The sequence below is a fragment of the Podarcis liolepis genome (genome assembly GCF_965112155.1).
Source record: "Podarcis liolepis genome assembly, chromosome: 5".
Lineage (NCBI taxonomy): Eukaryota > Metazoa > Chordata > Lepidosauria > Squamata > Lacertidae > Podarcis > Podarcis liolepis.
Genome location: NC_139556.1, coordinates 29,216,725 through 29,231,436, shown reverse-complemented (window position 1 = coordinate 29,231,436; position 14,712 = coordinate 29,216,725). Strand labels below are relative to the sequence as shown.

The window sequence follows — 14,712 nt, the reverse complement described above, 5'->3', positions numbered from 1 at the left end:
AAGCGTTCACTTTTATAATGTCCTAAGACAGGGGTCTGCAACCTTTAAGACAAAAAGAGCCACTTGGCCCCGCTTCCGAAGGAAAAAAAAACCTGGGAGCCGCAAAATTATTGCGACATTTAAAACAAATATAACATGCCTTTATCTGTGGCTGGCCTACCGGGGGTCCAAAACAGGGACGTCATCTTCCTCCTCGCAGTCGTAGACCTGCATGCGCGCCGCTGCCCTCCGATCTGACAGCGGGCGGGAAGGTGATGTCGGGACGGTGCGTGACTGATGCACGCACCGCCCCCATGCGCCGTCACAGCCAGTACAGCACCCACCACAGTGGGGAGTGTCGGGGCGCACAAATCACCTCCTCCCCTCGCTAGTATCCGCCCCGGAGCCGCGGCAAAGGTGTAAAAGAGCCACATGCAGCTCCGGAGCCACGGGTTGCAGACCCCTGTCCTAAGAGAAAGCACTGCTCACCTTTTCCAAAGTACACACACATGCACACTGAAATATCCATTTCAAAGCAGGGATTTAGGGAGCCACAGGCACAATGCAGAAAACCAAGAGAATAAATTGCACAGAGCTTTAGCGAAACGGACTGAAACTACAGCATTCCGCTGATATTTATTTTTGATAAATAGCATTTGGTGATCCAGAATTAAGATGTAATTATGAAGGTTTGTATATTTGATGCACCTCCCTGCTTTGGAAAATAAACAGTTACACTGACCTTCTTGTGAACTGTCTCAGACATGCATTCTGAGTTCAACTCCACTAAGTAAGCAAGTTTCTTAAGAAAGGAAAGATTAATGTTATCTTGATGCAGGCTGATGAGGCAGGAAGAGATAATGGCTTTTAAGGATAATCTGCTGGTGCCTGTCACCATTAAAGCTCCTGGGGATATCCAAACAGACTCCTTGCCAAAATAGTTAACAATCTTGATTATATCAAGATAAACTTAAGCAGAGAACAAAGAGGTGGAAACTATAGCATTGGTGAATAACAGCATAAACCCCTTATCTTTTATTGCAAATTTTATCCCTGTTTGTTTGTGGGGAAGAGATGCTTAAACTCCAGTCATAAACATCCCCCTCCTGCCCCTGGTTTCCAATGCATAACTAATTGCGTAATAACGGGAGTACCACAAAGGGGAAGCAAAGGCTCATGTACTGTAGTCCTAGCTAGGTTCAGTGCCAGGTTGGTCTCACTCCTCAGTGCCTCCTTCTCCTCTGCCTTCAACTCTATGTGCACACTGGCTAATCAGATATAGTTCAGCCCTCTTTCTAGGCCTCTGCATGTCCAACAGCCTTGCTGGCATGTTGCTTTTAATAGACCCACCCACACTGCAGTGAGATCAGCATTCAAACTGCACTGTCCCTGCCGTCTGGCAACAGTTTTGTTCTGTGCAAAGTCCTTCCCACACAGCCATGACTTACAGTCCCTGGCTGCTGCTGCTGCTAGGAAAGCAGGAATCTGCTTACTGTCAGAAGAAAGAGAGTTGAGCTTTGCACATGACAGCAACAGTCCGAGGACTGGTTCACACATGAATCACTTAATGACTGCATCATGACGCAGTGGCCTGGGTATGTACAGGAGCAATGACAGACCGCCAGCCGCCACATGGATCTTTCAGAGAGTGTGTAGGAACTTTCTGTGTTGCGCCTAAAAAAGCAACATGAATCTCTCATAAGGTCTGCCCATCCTTCTTGGGTGCTCAGCACAAAATGGGAGTTCACATGCCCCAAATACACTGACCAGAAATATCCAGGGGGTGGAGGAGAACAAGGGCAGAGGGGCTGGGCCCATGCAACAGGAGTACACGGATTCTGCAGTACCCCTTGGTAGTGCAGCCCCCACCCACTCCTGTTGTTGATTAAAGGTGATCAGTAATCACCTTTCATTTTTTTTAAAATGCATAAACAGTTGGGGTTTTGTTACACGTACTTGTGTGCAAAATATTGATGGCATGAATACCTGGACAGAAGACTGTAACCTTGTACCCAGCCAAATCACAGAGTAGATCATTCAGATCCTTGTGGTGTGCAGTAATGGTAGTATTGACTGTTCAGAAAAAGTAGTCTGCTTTTTACAGTCAATTAGTGTGATACTACTGTTTTATAGTGTTCAGAAGACCCACACTAAGATTTCAGTGTCCCACTTTGGTGGTTGACATCAGACCTACCCATTATTATATGAAAGCCCTGTCCTTGCTTCTCACATTTGTTCCATCCTTCCTCCAAAGACCTCAGGGTTTTGAACACGGGCCTCCCTGTATGAAGTCCTGAAGTCTGCCGGATACACAACATTGTGAGTGAGCGAGGTGGAATCTGAGAGAGTGCACAGCAAGCTTTTCTTTGTTGTGGCTCCTCACCTATTGAAGGCACAACTCTGGGAGATGTGCCAAACGTCTTGACTTCACTCATTCCTACGTCCCATTAAAATGGTTAGCTTTCAGGAAACATTTGTTCTGACAGTTTCAGATCTCGGTTATTATAATTGATATATTAATTGGTCTTAATGAGTTCTTATGACTCCTGCTGCTTTTTTTGTTTTTTCTTGTCTGAATGAAATGTTATTTTAACCTCCGTGCTTTATTGATTTGTATTTTGCATTGAATTTTGGTTTCGGTTTTTAAATTGGCAGGCCTCTCAAAAATGATTATCTGTACATGTCTTGCTGGACAGTTGGCAATGTATGAAGGTGAAAGCAAAAGCAAAATGCTTTAAAAAACAAACAAACTTCAAAATGAAAATGAAAAAACAAAATGAGGCAAACTCTGGTTTTTCTTCATGTGCCACTCCTTTTCATTATGAAAGGCAAATGTCTAGCTGTGTAGGAAGAAATGAAAACAAATTAAAGGCATAAGCCCATCAAACATTGGTGTAGCCAGGATTTATGTTGGGGGGGGGGGAGGCAGAACCTCAGTTAAGTATTTTCATTGATTTACTTGATTTGGCTTCCCCTGCCCCCCCCCCCCCGCTTGGCTCTGTCCATGTCATCAAGGACCCTGTGATGTTCATATTTTCTCTGTCCAGTTAAGGAGGCTTCCATAAGTGTATTACTTGGATCAGGAACTGTGGGCATCAAGCGAATACACACGGGAATCAGTCTTTCCTCATTCCATTGCTTTCAGTGGTATTTACATTCAAATGCCCATCTATATTCTGGTGCAATTTGTGGGAAAATACCTTTTTAATGGCCCAAAAAATGTTTTAAAATACATTTTGTTTTGTGTTGGGTTTTTTTTTAAAAAAGTTTAAGTGTATTTTCCAGTTTCTCAAAAATACTTAGAGGAAGCAATCCCGGTATACCACCCCAATAAACATTCCATGCATATATGATTTAAATGATACAATCAAACATTAAGCACGTTTTTACAACAGTTTAGTGTTGATTAGAGCAGTTCAGGGTCTTCTATTCTCTGTCTTGTCCCAGAGTGAGCTGTGGGTACCTGGTGGCGAGGGGAGATCATTGTTCTTTCCCGTGTCTTGAATAAGTGTCAAACCATAGTTTCAAAATTATCTTCGGTCTTTGTGCTCCTTAGTGCTCTGGGTTAGTTTCTCCACAAGAGCTGTGTTCCATAGTCTTTCTCACCTTGCCTCTAGAGCTGGATTGGGGATGGGAGTCAAATATTACAAACAAATGCATCACGCTACATTTTCAAAACACCTACTAATTCCTCTTTCTGCCTCCCTGTTTCTTTTGTGTGTGTTTTACTTCCAGATGGGGTATACCCCGTTACATGTTGGCTGCCATTATGGAAACATAAAGATAGTTAATTTTCTCCTGCAGCAGTTTGCAAAAGTTAATGCCAAAACAAAGGTGAGATTCCACTCTTCTCTCATACCCTTCCCTCCCACCCCTTTGTGTCATTCCTCGGTTGTGTGTGCGGATGGAGTCTCCAGCGCCGTTCTTTGTGGGCTTTTTTCTGCTTTGTCTCCTATTTAGAATGGCTACACCCCTCTGCACCAAGCAGCTCAACAGGGACACACCCATATAATCAACGTCCTGCTCCAGAATGGCGCATCACCCAATGAACTCACTGTGGTAAGAGAGATGTAAAAGAGATCACACTCACCTTCTCTAGTCTATTCATCGTTTCCCTTTGGCAGCTGCTGCTGCTCTGCTTTTTGAGGAATTATATTGGTTTTATAGAAGCGCAGTGAGGGGGGAAATGGGAATAGAATGGTATGGGGCACAGTAATTCTATATCTCAGCTAGGAGCAGTGAAATAACAGATAAAGCCCTACTGGAGCATTATCTGGCAGGGACATTCTTTCACGTTTTGCTCCACCAGCTCTACACTAGCATAGCTGAGAGGATCTTGGGGCCATTGGATCTATGGTAGACCCTGATCCACCCTTGTATTCAGAGAAAGCAACCTTTAGCTTTTGAGAGCCAGCGTGATGTAGTGGTTAAGAACGTGGACTTATAATCTGGTGAACTGGGTTTGCTTCCCCGCTACTCCACATGCAGCTGCTGGGTGACCTTGGGCTAGTCACACTTCTCTGAAGTCTCTCAGCCTCACTCACCTAACAGAGTGTTTGTTGGGGGGGGAGGGAAAGGAGATTGTAGCCGCTTTGAGACTCCTAAGGGTAGTGATAAAGCAAGATATCAAATCCAAACTCTTCCTCTTCTTCTTAGCTGTGCAACCCCACGCAAATTCATATATAATGCTCATAAGCACCAAGAGGTTTTCTCTGCAACTTCAGGCCCATGAAGTTTCTGGCCTTCATAAAATAAATGCCAGGGAATCCTGTTGCACATTGCATGATTACAAGCATGCATTGGTTCTTTGCACTTTGCGTTTTCTGCAGGGACCCAGGAGTTAGCTACTGGGGTAGCCAAGGCAAACACAGTCACTACATGTAGTGGCCCTCAGTCATTATGCTCCTTGCCTAACCTCCGTGATGGAAGCGCGGTGTCTGGTGAAACCCGGGGCATATGTATGCTACAAGCAGAAACTCATTCAGCAATAATTCATTCTTCCCAGGAAACTCTGGACATTGTAGTTTTGTGTAGGGGCCTGGGAGTTTTCCTCTCACCAAGCAACCAGGATTCTTTGGTAGGAAGCTGTGACATTATAGTGTAGATAGAGCCTCAGAAGACTCCTGGAAAAGAATGTTTTGCTCATAACTGCCTTCTGCGTCACATTAAGGCTGTGTTTGCACTCCTGTTTACTGGGCACTTGCAGCATTTTTAGTGCTGGGTTTTTAATCATTGTTGACACAACATTATCCAAAATGCATATGTATCCTGTACTTTGTTATTAAATATTGCCGTTTCATGCTTCCCCCCCCAAAAAACACCTTTGCATAGGGTAAATACATCCCTGCCCCTGTCAACTCCCCTTGGTGGATACACAAACAGTAACAAATTGGACACTAAAAGCTACCCTGATGTGAAGAGCTGGGGGAGGGGGAAGAGCTGTGAAATGCATGGCTGGGGAGAGAAACAACTTCCCTGTACTCTATTGCATCCAGAATGTCCCTTGGCTCTGCAGTTTGAATTTGCCACCTACTTACTGAGTTACTTGTATGTAACAGTTGCAAATTAAGCACTGAGTTTACTTTGAGAACCAAACTGTCTGCAGTTCCAGCTAAATCTGAGCAGTGGACCATTTGCTTTGTGGGAAGCACAAGTTTTTCGTTTGCCTCTTCTTCCAGTGGATTTCACAACTTTAGACAGTTTGCTGAGCATAAGCAAACTGCACTTCTGATTATCCCTTAAGCTCCTGTTAACATGAATCTTTCTGATGAACATTTCATTTTGTTTAGAATGGGAACACTGCCCTTGCCATTGCCAAACGACTTGGCTACATTTCGGTCGTTGACACGCTAAAGGTGGTAACAGAAGAGACCATGACAACGATTGTGAGTATGGCTATTTTTTCAACAGTGAATGTCATGTCAGGTTTTTAATTTTTCTTTTACAGAGATACATTTGACTTAGTGCAGTCAGAGAGTATACAGCTGCTCAACTTAGAACAGGGCTGGGCAACTTGTCTTCAGAGTTATTTGATGCAGTGGCTGTCATAGCCCTGAAACTCCCTCCAGCCATCTCCCTAAGAAGATAAAGTTTCAAGGACTTACTTTTATTGAACTATGTTTGAAATAGGAACAGCAAAACTTTCCAATGGGGTGTTTCCATTGTTGAGCAAGTTGCCCATCCCTGATTTAGGTATCACTATGTTGGGATGGGATTCTATCACATACTGGCAAATTCAGGTTGCACAATTAAAGCTGATGGGTGCTCTTGTGCAAGAAACCCCTAAATCAGGATTATTATTATTATTATTATTATTATTATTATTATTATTATTATTATTTATTTTGCCATATGAAAAGTGATGGGGGAAATGTACTGGAACATGTGGGGTAAAAATTGCTTGATGCAACGTTGTGCTACAAATCTCAGCCAAATCAGGATGAGTTCTTAATAAATAGCCAATGTAGTCTAACCTGCCCACAAATGTTAAGGAATCTGTAGTTAAAACTCACTTCAGATTGGTAGATAACGTGTAGTGTAGTGTAAATGAATGGAAGCTGAAATTTATCACGGGGGGTGGGGGTTGTTTTGTATTTATTTTACTGTATCTATGTGCCACACCTGTGGATTTTTTAGCTGAGTAATAATTAGTGTGGGAACAGCTGTGGGAGTGAAAAATCACACAGACCACCCAGGGAAAGATAAATTAATGTTTGCCGTTGAGTATTTTTAACCAGTTCAAAGTAAGCGTTTGGCAACTGGAAAACTGCTGCTGGGAGAAGCTGGGGCTTTTCTTTTTTAACCCCCACAGTTTATCATGCAAAAAGCAAAAGTGCTGTGTTACAATATAGGCATTTGAGCCAAAACTCACACTGCAGGCCGCAATGCAATATTTCCCCTGTTTTTATTATTGTTTGTTATTTCTATTTACATGTTTCGAATACCACCCAATATTAGTTAAGCTGTGCAGTTAACAGTAAAATTAAAACCATAGAAAGTGCATCACCAAACACAATATAAAACTAAAGTACAGTAATATTTTCAAACCATTGAGAGCGATTTCTCTGTTTTATATTGAAAGTTTGTTTACACATCTCCATGACGCCAATAATTTAAATACGAAAGCCTTATTACAGCTTCTGCGGTTTTATTTGTCCCACCCCTGCAAAGCACTAGTGTAATAATTAAGACAACGAAGCCTCATTTAAAATGCCTCTTCATCCTTCAACTCAGATGTGCAAACCATATGTTTTGCCCCCAGTGCATAGCTGAAGTATCTTGGATAAAGATACTAGTCTACCTTACAACATTGTTGTAAGAATTGCTAGCACAGTGAGTGCTGGGTGGAATGAGTTCTAGATGGAAGCTGAATATTGCAAGAGGGTTGTTGAGCTATTGCAGATGGGGCATTGGTAACTGGGTTTTTAAAAATCAGACTTATTTTGCAAAGGGAAAATCAGGATTGAAGGGGGGAAATATGGGCTATTATTTTGATGCCAATGGTGTTCTATGTATACTGCAAACAAAAACTGAGCACCCATCCCATCTGGAAGCATCCAATATATGTGTAAAGTGCTGAGCTTTTGGGGGTGGGCATTTAAAAAATATTAAATATTATTGAAATTGTCATTTCTCGTGAAGATTACTGGTAGTTTTAGTCTGTAATGATGTTTCTTTGTCCTTAACAGACTGTCACAGAAAAGCATAAAATGAATGTACCGGAAACAATGAATGAAGTTTTGGACATGTCTGATGATGAGGGTATGTATAATGGAGCTGCTTCTTATTTCTCAGCACAAATGTATGTTTAAACGTTGTTGTTATTCAATCATTTTTGCGGGGAGGGGCAGGGGACTTAAAATTATAGCATTCAATTGTTTTGTTGAAATCGGGTATGTTTCCCACCCCAGCCGTTTATAATTGACCTAACGTTTTGTTCGCTTAAATTGTGCAGTTCGTAAAGCGAATGCCCCTGAAATTCTCAGTGATGGCGAATATATTTCAGATGTTGAAGAAGGTATTTCTTAAATTTTTCGTACTGCAGTGGGCTCTGCTCTTCAGCATTTCCATTTTCTATTCTAACTTGACAAATCAAAGCTGCATATACACTACCATTTTGCAGAGCTTTTGCATAACTGGTGCAAACCCAACAACATAAACTGACCTCTTCCTGTCAGTAGTCTGTTTCTCTTTGTGTTGTATTTACTGTCCGTGATTGCACAGCAGGCTAAGCTACATGGATCAACAGGAGCATTTAACAGTTGGCCTTCAACCTCCACTCTTCTCCTCCTCGAAAGCTTTTGCCCCCGCTTTTAGTTTACGGTTTGTTGTGTCATCTGGTGCAACAAACTGTGGTTTGGTTTGATCGATTGATTCAACGTATTACATTTCTGTGCCGCTTTTCATTCAAATGAATCCCAAAGCGGCTTACAGACAATAAATAACAATAACATGACAGAACATAATAGAAGCAGGGCCCTTTTTCAGCTGGAATTCACCAGTTCTAGCACCTCTCAGGTGGGCGCCATTGCCATTATGAGAGAACAAGGGAGGCGTTCATGGTGAGTTCCAGTACCTCTTTTTCTAGAAAAATAGCACTGAATAGAACATCACAAATACAGCATAAATCATATAAAAGAATGGTTGTGCATCAATACAGCATTTATAATCTATAAAACAATATTAACAACCTTAAAGTAGCAGCCATAAGATAAACTTAAACTATAAAGTTAAACTTATCTTAAACCATAAGATAAACTAAAAAAAAATTCTTTCCAGTAACACCTTAGAAACCAACTAAGTTTTTTATTGGTATGAGCTTTCGTGCGCATGCACACTTTGGAAGGAATTTTTTATTTTGTTTTGACTACAGCAGACCAAGACGGCTACCTACCTGTAATAAGATAAACTGTTAAGTTCAGTGTTAGGTTCACGTTACCTATGGGTAATTTCAAACAAGCTGATTTCAGATCTTTTCTTTCTTTCTTTCTCTTTGAAGCTGGCTTGTTGAAATGAACTGTAGTTAGTGTTAATTACAGTGGTTGGCTTAGATGATATGGAAACCTGGAGAAAAGTAAAAGCTTCTATGCTCCTCTCAACTACACAGCAGGAGGAGTTAGGAGTACCTGAACCCAAGGCTCATTGCAGCTTGTGTATGTCACACTAAACCATGATTTAAAGGTGTGTACAACCACAACCACATCTGAGTGTATGGAGATTATATCTTAAGCTTGAATTTAACACTTTTGTCACATGCTGCATGTGGGTGGGGCCAGTTTCTGGAGAGGGAAGAGTCCCTTTTCTGGTACAACAATGGTTGGGAACACATTGACTGTAAGGATGCAAGGAATTGCCTTCAAAGATACAAGGAGCTACCTTCTAATACCATGTCAGAATATTGGTCTGCTTCATCTGTGATGGTTGTCTTTGGCCACAGCCATTCAGCGTGTCAAGCAGAATCTTCCCCCCAGACCTTCTTCCCAAGAACCTTTTTCTTGCCTCAGGAGGTGGTGGGTTCTCCTTCACTAGAGAACCTGAGCAGTCATCTGCCAGATTCTGTATGTAGATCCAGTATTGAACAGGGGCCCTCAAAGCCCCTGTTCTTTCCAAATATGTAATTGCTCATGATTCTGCCTAGAGATGTCAGCATTTGAATCTGGGACCTCCTGCATTCCAAACGTATGCTGTGCCAATAAGCCGTGGCAATTTTCTCCAGACAGATCACACTGTACTTGCTTCAGAGGGTGGATCTGAAAAGACAAATGCACTGTGATTGTAGGCTTCCTTAGTCAAAAGCCCTGATTGTACATGGTCATGTATATGCAGCTGACTTTGCTTTCACTAACTTTCCTTATTAATTCTGTAAGCAACAATTGGCTCCTTCATGTACATTATACTTTTCATGATTACTGCAATTACTGAGGATAACCCTCTGATTTTGTCCAGATTTATTTCTTCACTTTTTAAATCAAATTGTCATTAATAACCTTCTTGGGGTACTCTCTTTTGCTACTGCTGCTTTTTATTTTTTTAAAAAAAGTTTGCATATTATAATGTGAAACAAACTGATGAGTGTGGTAGATATGAAAGTATTGCAGAAGGAAAAATACAAATGTCTGTCAGCAGGGGCTATATGGGAATATAGATTTGGTGCCTGCTGTCAACAATACGACAGGTTCTGGAAATACAGGTTTAAAAGGCTGATGATATATGGCCTGAAACAAAAGAGCTTTCATTGCTGCTTTTAAGGGGGGGGGGGTGGAGTAGTGTATTGATGTATATTGTTACAAACATATCTCTCTCTTATAAAAAGATGTCCTTCTCTATGTCCTGCTTTGTAATTCGCAATAGACCAGAGGTGCTTGGTAAATTGATAATTTGACTGCTGTTTATTTACATCCACCTTGAAATGTACTTTGAGTCGCATATACTTGCACGGTGGAAGAAGCAGGTTGATTTGGGGTTTTGGAGTGATGGATGGATACTGCTTAGGGACTAGTAATTACCTGCCCATGTTCTTGCTTCCACACTCCTACAATATCTTCTCAGTCTGCAGATTTTTAAATAAGACTGTTCTAAAGATTCGGCTTCTGCTGTTCTCCTCTCCAAAGGAAGCATATCATGCAAAGTCTTGCCTGAGCTTCCAACCGCATGAGGAAGGTGGAAGGCAAAATAGTGTTTTCATTACATTTTATTAGGTACCTTGAATGTGATGCTTTGTGAAGCTTAACATTGTTTATATATTCAAATACATTACGTATCAAATGCCTGAGCTCTGAGTAATTATTACACTGATGGTGTTTGCTGCTGCAGTGTTGAGGCACACAATTTAAAAGCCCACGCATTGCCCACATTCTAAGGAACTAATGTCCTAATTTCAATGTACTAAACAACTGTGGAGCAGTAGCAACCATTGCTGCCTTCCTGCTGCTCTCTCTGGTGGGCAAGAAGGATTAGGACCCCTTCAGCGGGGTCCCCTTCAAGAATGCTACACACACACCCCAATGTAGCAATGCTTACGTATCTCCTCAAAGAGACCTAGGACTGCAACTAAATCAGGAAAATAACAATCCTTCTTTACAGGTTGCATTTTTAATATCCAGCATGTTTTAGATATGTTGCTTTCCTCAGTACAACTCCATGAAAGGATAGATAATGTCAAGAGAAGAGAGAATGGTTGACAGCTAGCTTGCTGAAGTTGTTCTGTGTTGCTGCAGAAATATCAGTCACTGGTTTCTGCTGCAGCATTTCCGCAGTTGATGGTGGAGTTGAGTGGTGGGACAGGATGTTATTGTGGGAGTCCCCATAGTTTTCCCTACTGGGGCAGAAACCCAAAACCCTGTGTCTGCAGACATATCACTGCAGATGTGCTGGAGACCAAGGTAGATCTTATACATTTGTCAGTGGTCCCTATTGGTTGTTATGAAATCCACTAGGTGTCCTATGGTGACTTTCCTACTTAATAAGTAAATTGATCCATGAAATGCCGCAATCTTAGAAAATGTCCTGTGCAATTTGCTTGTTTCTCTTCTTGTATCAAGGAGATCATATGAGGAACATGGTGGCATGACCAATGGCCCTAATATATTGCACTGCACACTACATTGTATTGCCACACAAGCCAACTTAAAATCTTAAGCACATGTGTTCAGAGGCAAGAGGCAATGATCTTCTTAAAATGGCTTATCTTTTACCCTTGTCCTCTATCAGAAGTCAACAATCAGGAGTTTGGGGTGAAGGTCCTGCTAAGGAATGGATGTGTACATTGCTGTTTCCTGATCTGCAGTTTTTCCTGAGGCATCTTCCTCATTCCCTTACTTGTCCCATGTCCCATCCCAATACTCCTTTATCAGTACAGTGGTACCTTGGTTTAAGAACAGCTTAGTTTATGAACAACTTGGATTAAGAACGCTGCAAACCTGGAAGTAGGTGTTTTGGTTTGTGAACTTTGCCTTGGAATAAGAACATGTTTCACTTCCTGTTGAGTGTGTTCTATTTGTAAATTGAGTCCCCTGCTGCTATGGGAAAGCACACCTTAGTTTAAGAACGCTTTGGTATAAAAACGGACTTCCAGAACGGATTAAGTTCGTAAACCAAGGTACCACTATACCTGCCTTTCAACAAGCTTTGTGTACTCGTATACATTGTAAACCACCTAGACAATGGACACCATTAGGTGGTCATATCATATATGTTTCTCCCTATGCATCTCAGACCAATTCTCCAGTTCTACATGCTCAGTGATAGTTGTGATAAAGAACTAAATAGGCTCATGCAGTGAGTTCACATAGCATCCATAGGTACAGATTCCTTTGCTTGAAAAAATGTGTGGCTGCGTGAGTGTTTCACCCAGTGTTGATTATGAGATATACAAATAAAGCAGCTACAACGAATGCACTCAAAAATACACAGCTTCTAGACAATGTGATCTGAATATATCCAAGATAGATGACATTGCGGGAGACAGCTGCCTCAGGAGAGCGAGGAAAATTCTTAGGGACGGACTCACACCCTGGCCAGCACTTCTTTAGTCTCCTACCTTTGGGCAGGAGATACAGAAGAATAGTCAGCCGCACCAACAGGTTAAATAACAGTTTTTATCTGTGGGCTGTTGGGCTGTTGAATGGGGAAAAAATAGTGGTGTAATTGACTTCCGACAAGCACACAGAGCGCGAACAAGACTGAGTGTATGGGGGGGTAGTTTAATTTCACTGCACACAGGTGGTGTAGTAACAATAAAGGTTTATTATTATTAGAATCTTGAGAACACAAGAAGAGTTTGCTGAATGGTCCATCTAGTCCCTCATGTTATCGCAGCGACAAGCCAGGCACCTGTGGGAAGCACACAAGCAGGACACAATTCCTAGCAACTGTGATTCCTAGCAACTGGTATTCAGAGGCATACTACTTTGAGTCTGGCAGTGGAGGCAGGGCATAGCTTTCATTGTTAGTAGCTGTGGATGTCCACCAGGAACCTTGTCCCCCACTTCTTCCACAGATGAAATGTGAAATGACATCCACGCTCAGGAGTTCATGTAATTCCTTCGGTTTTGGTAGTGTGTGTGTTGGCGTTCAGAAGACATAGTCATTCTGGGTTGTAGCCAACCAAGTCTCCCCATTAGCACAATGACTTCCGCTTGTGCAGTGGAATTTCCCTTCCCTCTCTTCCCACTACATGCACCCCAGATCTGTTGGGGAAGGGGTGTTCCCCTAATCCTCTGGAGCACATTTGGGGTTGGGGAATAAAAAAGGGGAGGAGCAAGCAGGAGCACTTGTGCTAATACGACTATTTCATTGGATGCAACCCACTGCTAGTGCATGCACAAACAACATGCTCGACACACTACCAAAACAGAAAAGCCCCTGTGGTAAATATTAGGAGATATCCCATCTCCTTCCCAAAGCATTAACACTTCATCAGGTTCATAACTAACAGCTGAACTGCAAACAGGAGGTGAAACTTCTTCACATTTAGGAAACAGGAAACAATTTACAGATTAATCCCTTAAGCAGACTGGTTTGTTTACTTGTTTAATTCCAGTCAATCATCCTTCCTTTCTGCATTCAGATCCAACCATGTTAAGAAAAGACCTTTGTTTTAAATAAGCCTTGGATCTTTAACAGGTTCTTTTTTATTTCCTTTTTTTTGCCAAATATTGCAACAGTATTTAGCAAAGCTTTTCATAGCCCAAAATGTCCCACATTTGTTAACTGTCCAGTAGGTTGAAGCAAGAAACACAATGGGTGTGCACAAGTATACAGGTGTGTACTTAATTTTAGGTTGCAACTTGTCAAGGTGTCATTATTCAAAGTATTTGAATTATTTCAGACTAGATCTGTTGAAATTAATGAACCTAACTCGGTCATATTCATTAATTTCATTGGATCTCCCCTGAATTACTTGAATACCACGCAGGGGCTGATTTGTGTTTTTTCTCTGTCCTTCCTCACTTTTGAGTCTCATGCAGAGGGAGAAAATGTGCAAATCTCCACCATAAAAATGCAGCTTTTGTGCCTTGCATTGGAGAAACCTCAGCACACCCACTGAAAGTGTGGAGAGAGGAGCATGTGAAGCAGACCTGTGGGATCACAGCCCAATTCTTCCCTTTTTATTTTTAACTCTGCTCTGGGCAGCATAATTTTGTGTTTCCAGGTGGGGTGGGGGGCACACAAATGAGCATTGCCCTAATTGTGTTTTCTTCCCTTCCTTGGCTCCTCCAGTTCTGTTCCACAAGTACTTGCAGAAGAGGAGAAAAGGGATTAGAACACATAATTCCTGCTGCACCCACACAGAAGCACAGAAGCAGAGAGCAGCATCTTGTTCATTTCTCATTATTCTTCTGTGTGGAGCAGTGAGCTGCATGGGCACAACCAAGGGGGGCAGGGAGGGGCAGTTGTCCCTCCTAACTCAATAAAAATCAATAAAAATACACACAAACTGAGGTTCTGCCTTCCCCAACAAAAGGCCTGCCCTCCCCCAACCCAAAATCCTGGCTGTGCCCATGGTGAGCCCATGGGGAGATGTGTTCAGGGAGGACTGAGCTCCCATACTTTGAAAACAGCCCAATGTAATTGCTAATATTGACTTTGCTTTCTACAGATTCTTTAACCTCATTTCTGTGCTCATTTCTTCCCGGCTGAACAAGGGGGTTGGAGGCACTCCAGGTATACAAGGCTGAGACCATTTAGGGCAAGCTAGACCCTTCCCTTTCCCCCCTCCTCACAACAATCCAG

The 14,712-nt window shown here is 42.1% G+C and overlaps 1 protein-coding gene across 42 annotated transcripts in view; it reads left to right on the top strand.

Annotated features, from left to right (window-relative positions):
• Positions 1 to 14,712, top strand: part of ANK3 (ankyrin 3) — a 407,765-nt gene that overhangs the window by 318,210 nt on the left and 74,843 nt on the right. For 28 of the 42 annotated variants that reach the window (XM_083502214.1, XM_083502260.1, XM_083502249.1 and 25 more), the window contains 5 exons: positions 3,715 to 3,813; positions 3,940 to 4,038; positions 5,769 to 5,864; positions 7,668 to 7,740; positions 7,934 to 7,996. In XM_083502214.1, the coding sequence (XP_083358340.1) occupies positions 3,715 to 3,813; positions 3,940 to 4,038; positions 5,769 to 5,864; positions 7,668 to 7,740; positions 7,934 to 7,996 (430 nt within the window). The remainder of the gene's footprint in view (positions 1 to 3,714; positions 3,814 to 3,939; positions 4,039 to 5,768; positions 5,865 to 7,667; positions 7,741 to 7,933; positions 7,997 to 14,712) is intronic. The other 14 variants (XM_083502218.1, XM_083502239.1, XM_083502229.1 and 11 more) reach the window with 1 other exon arrangement.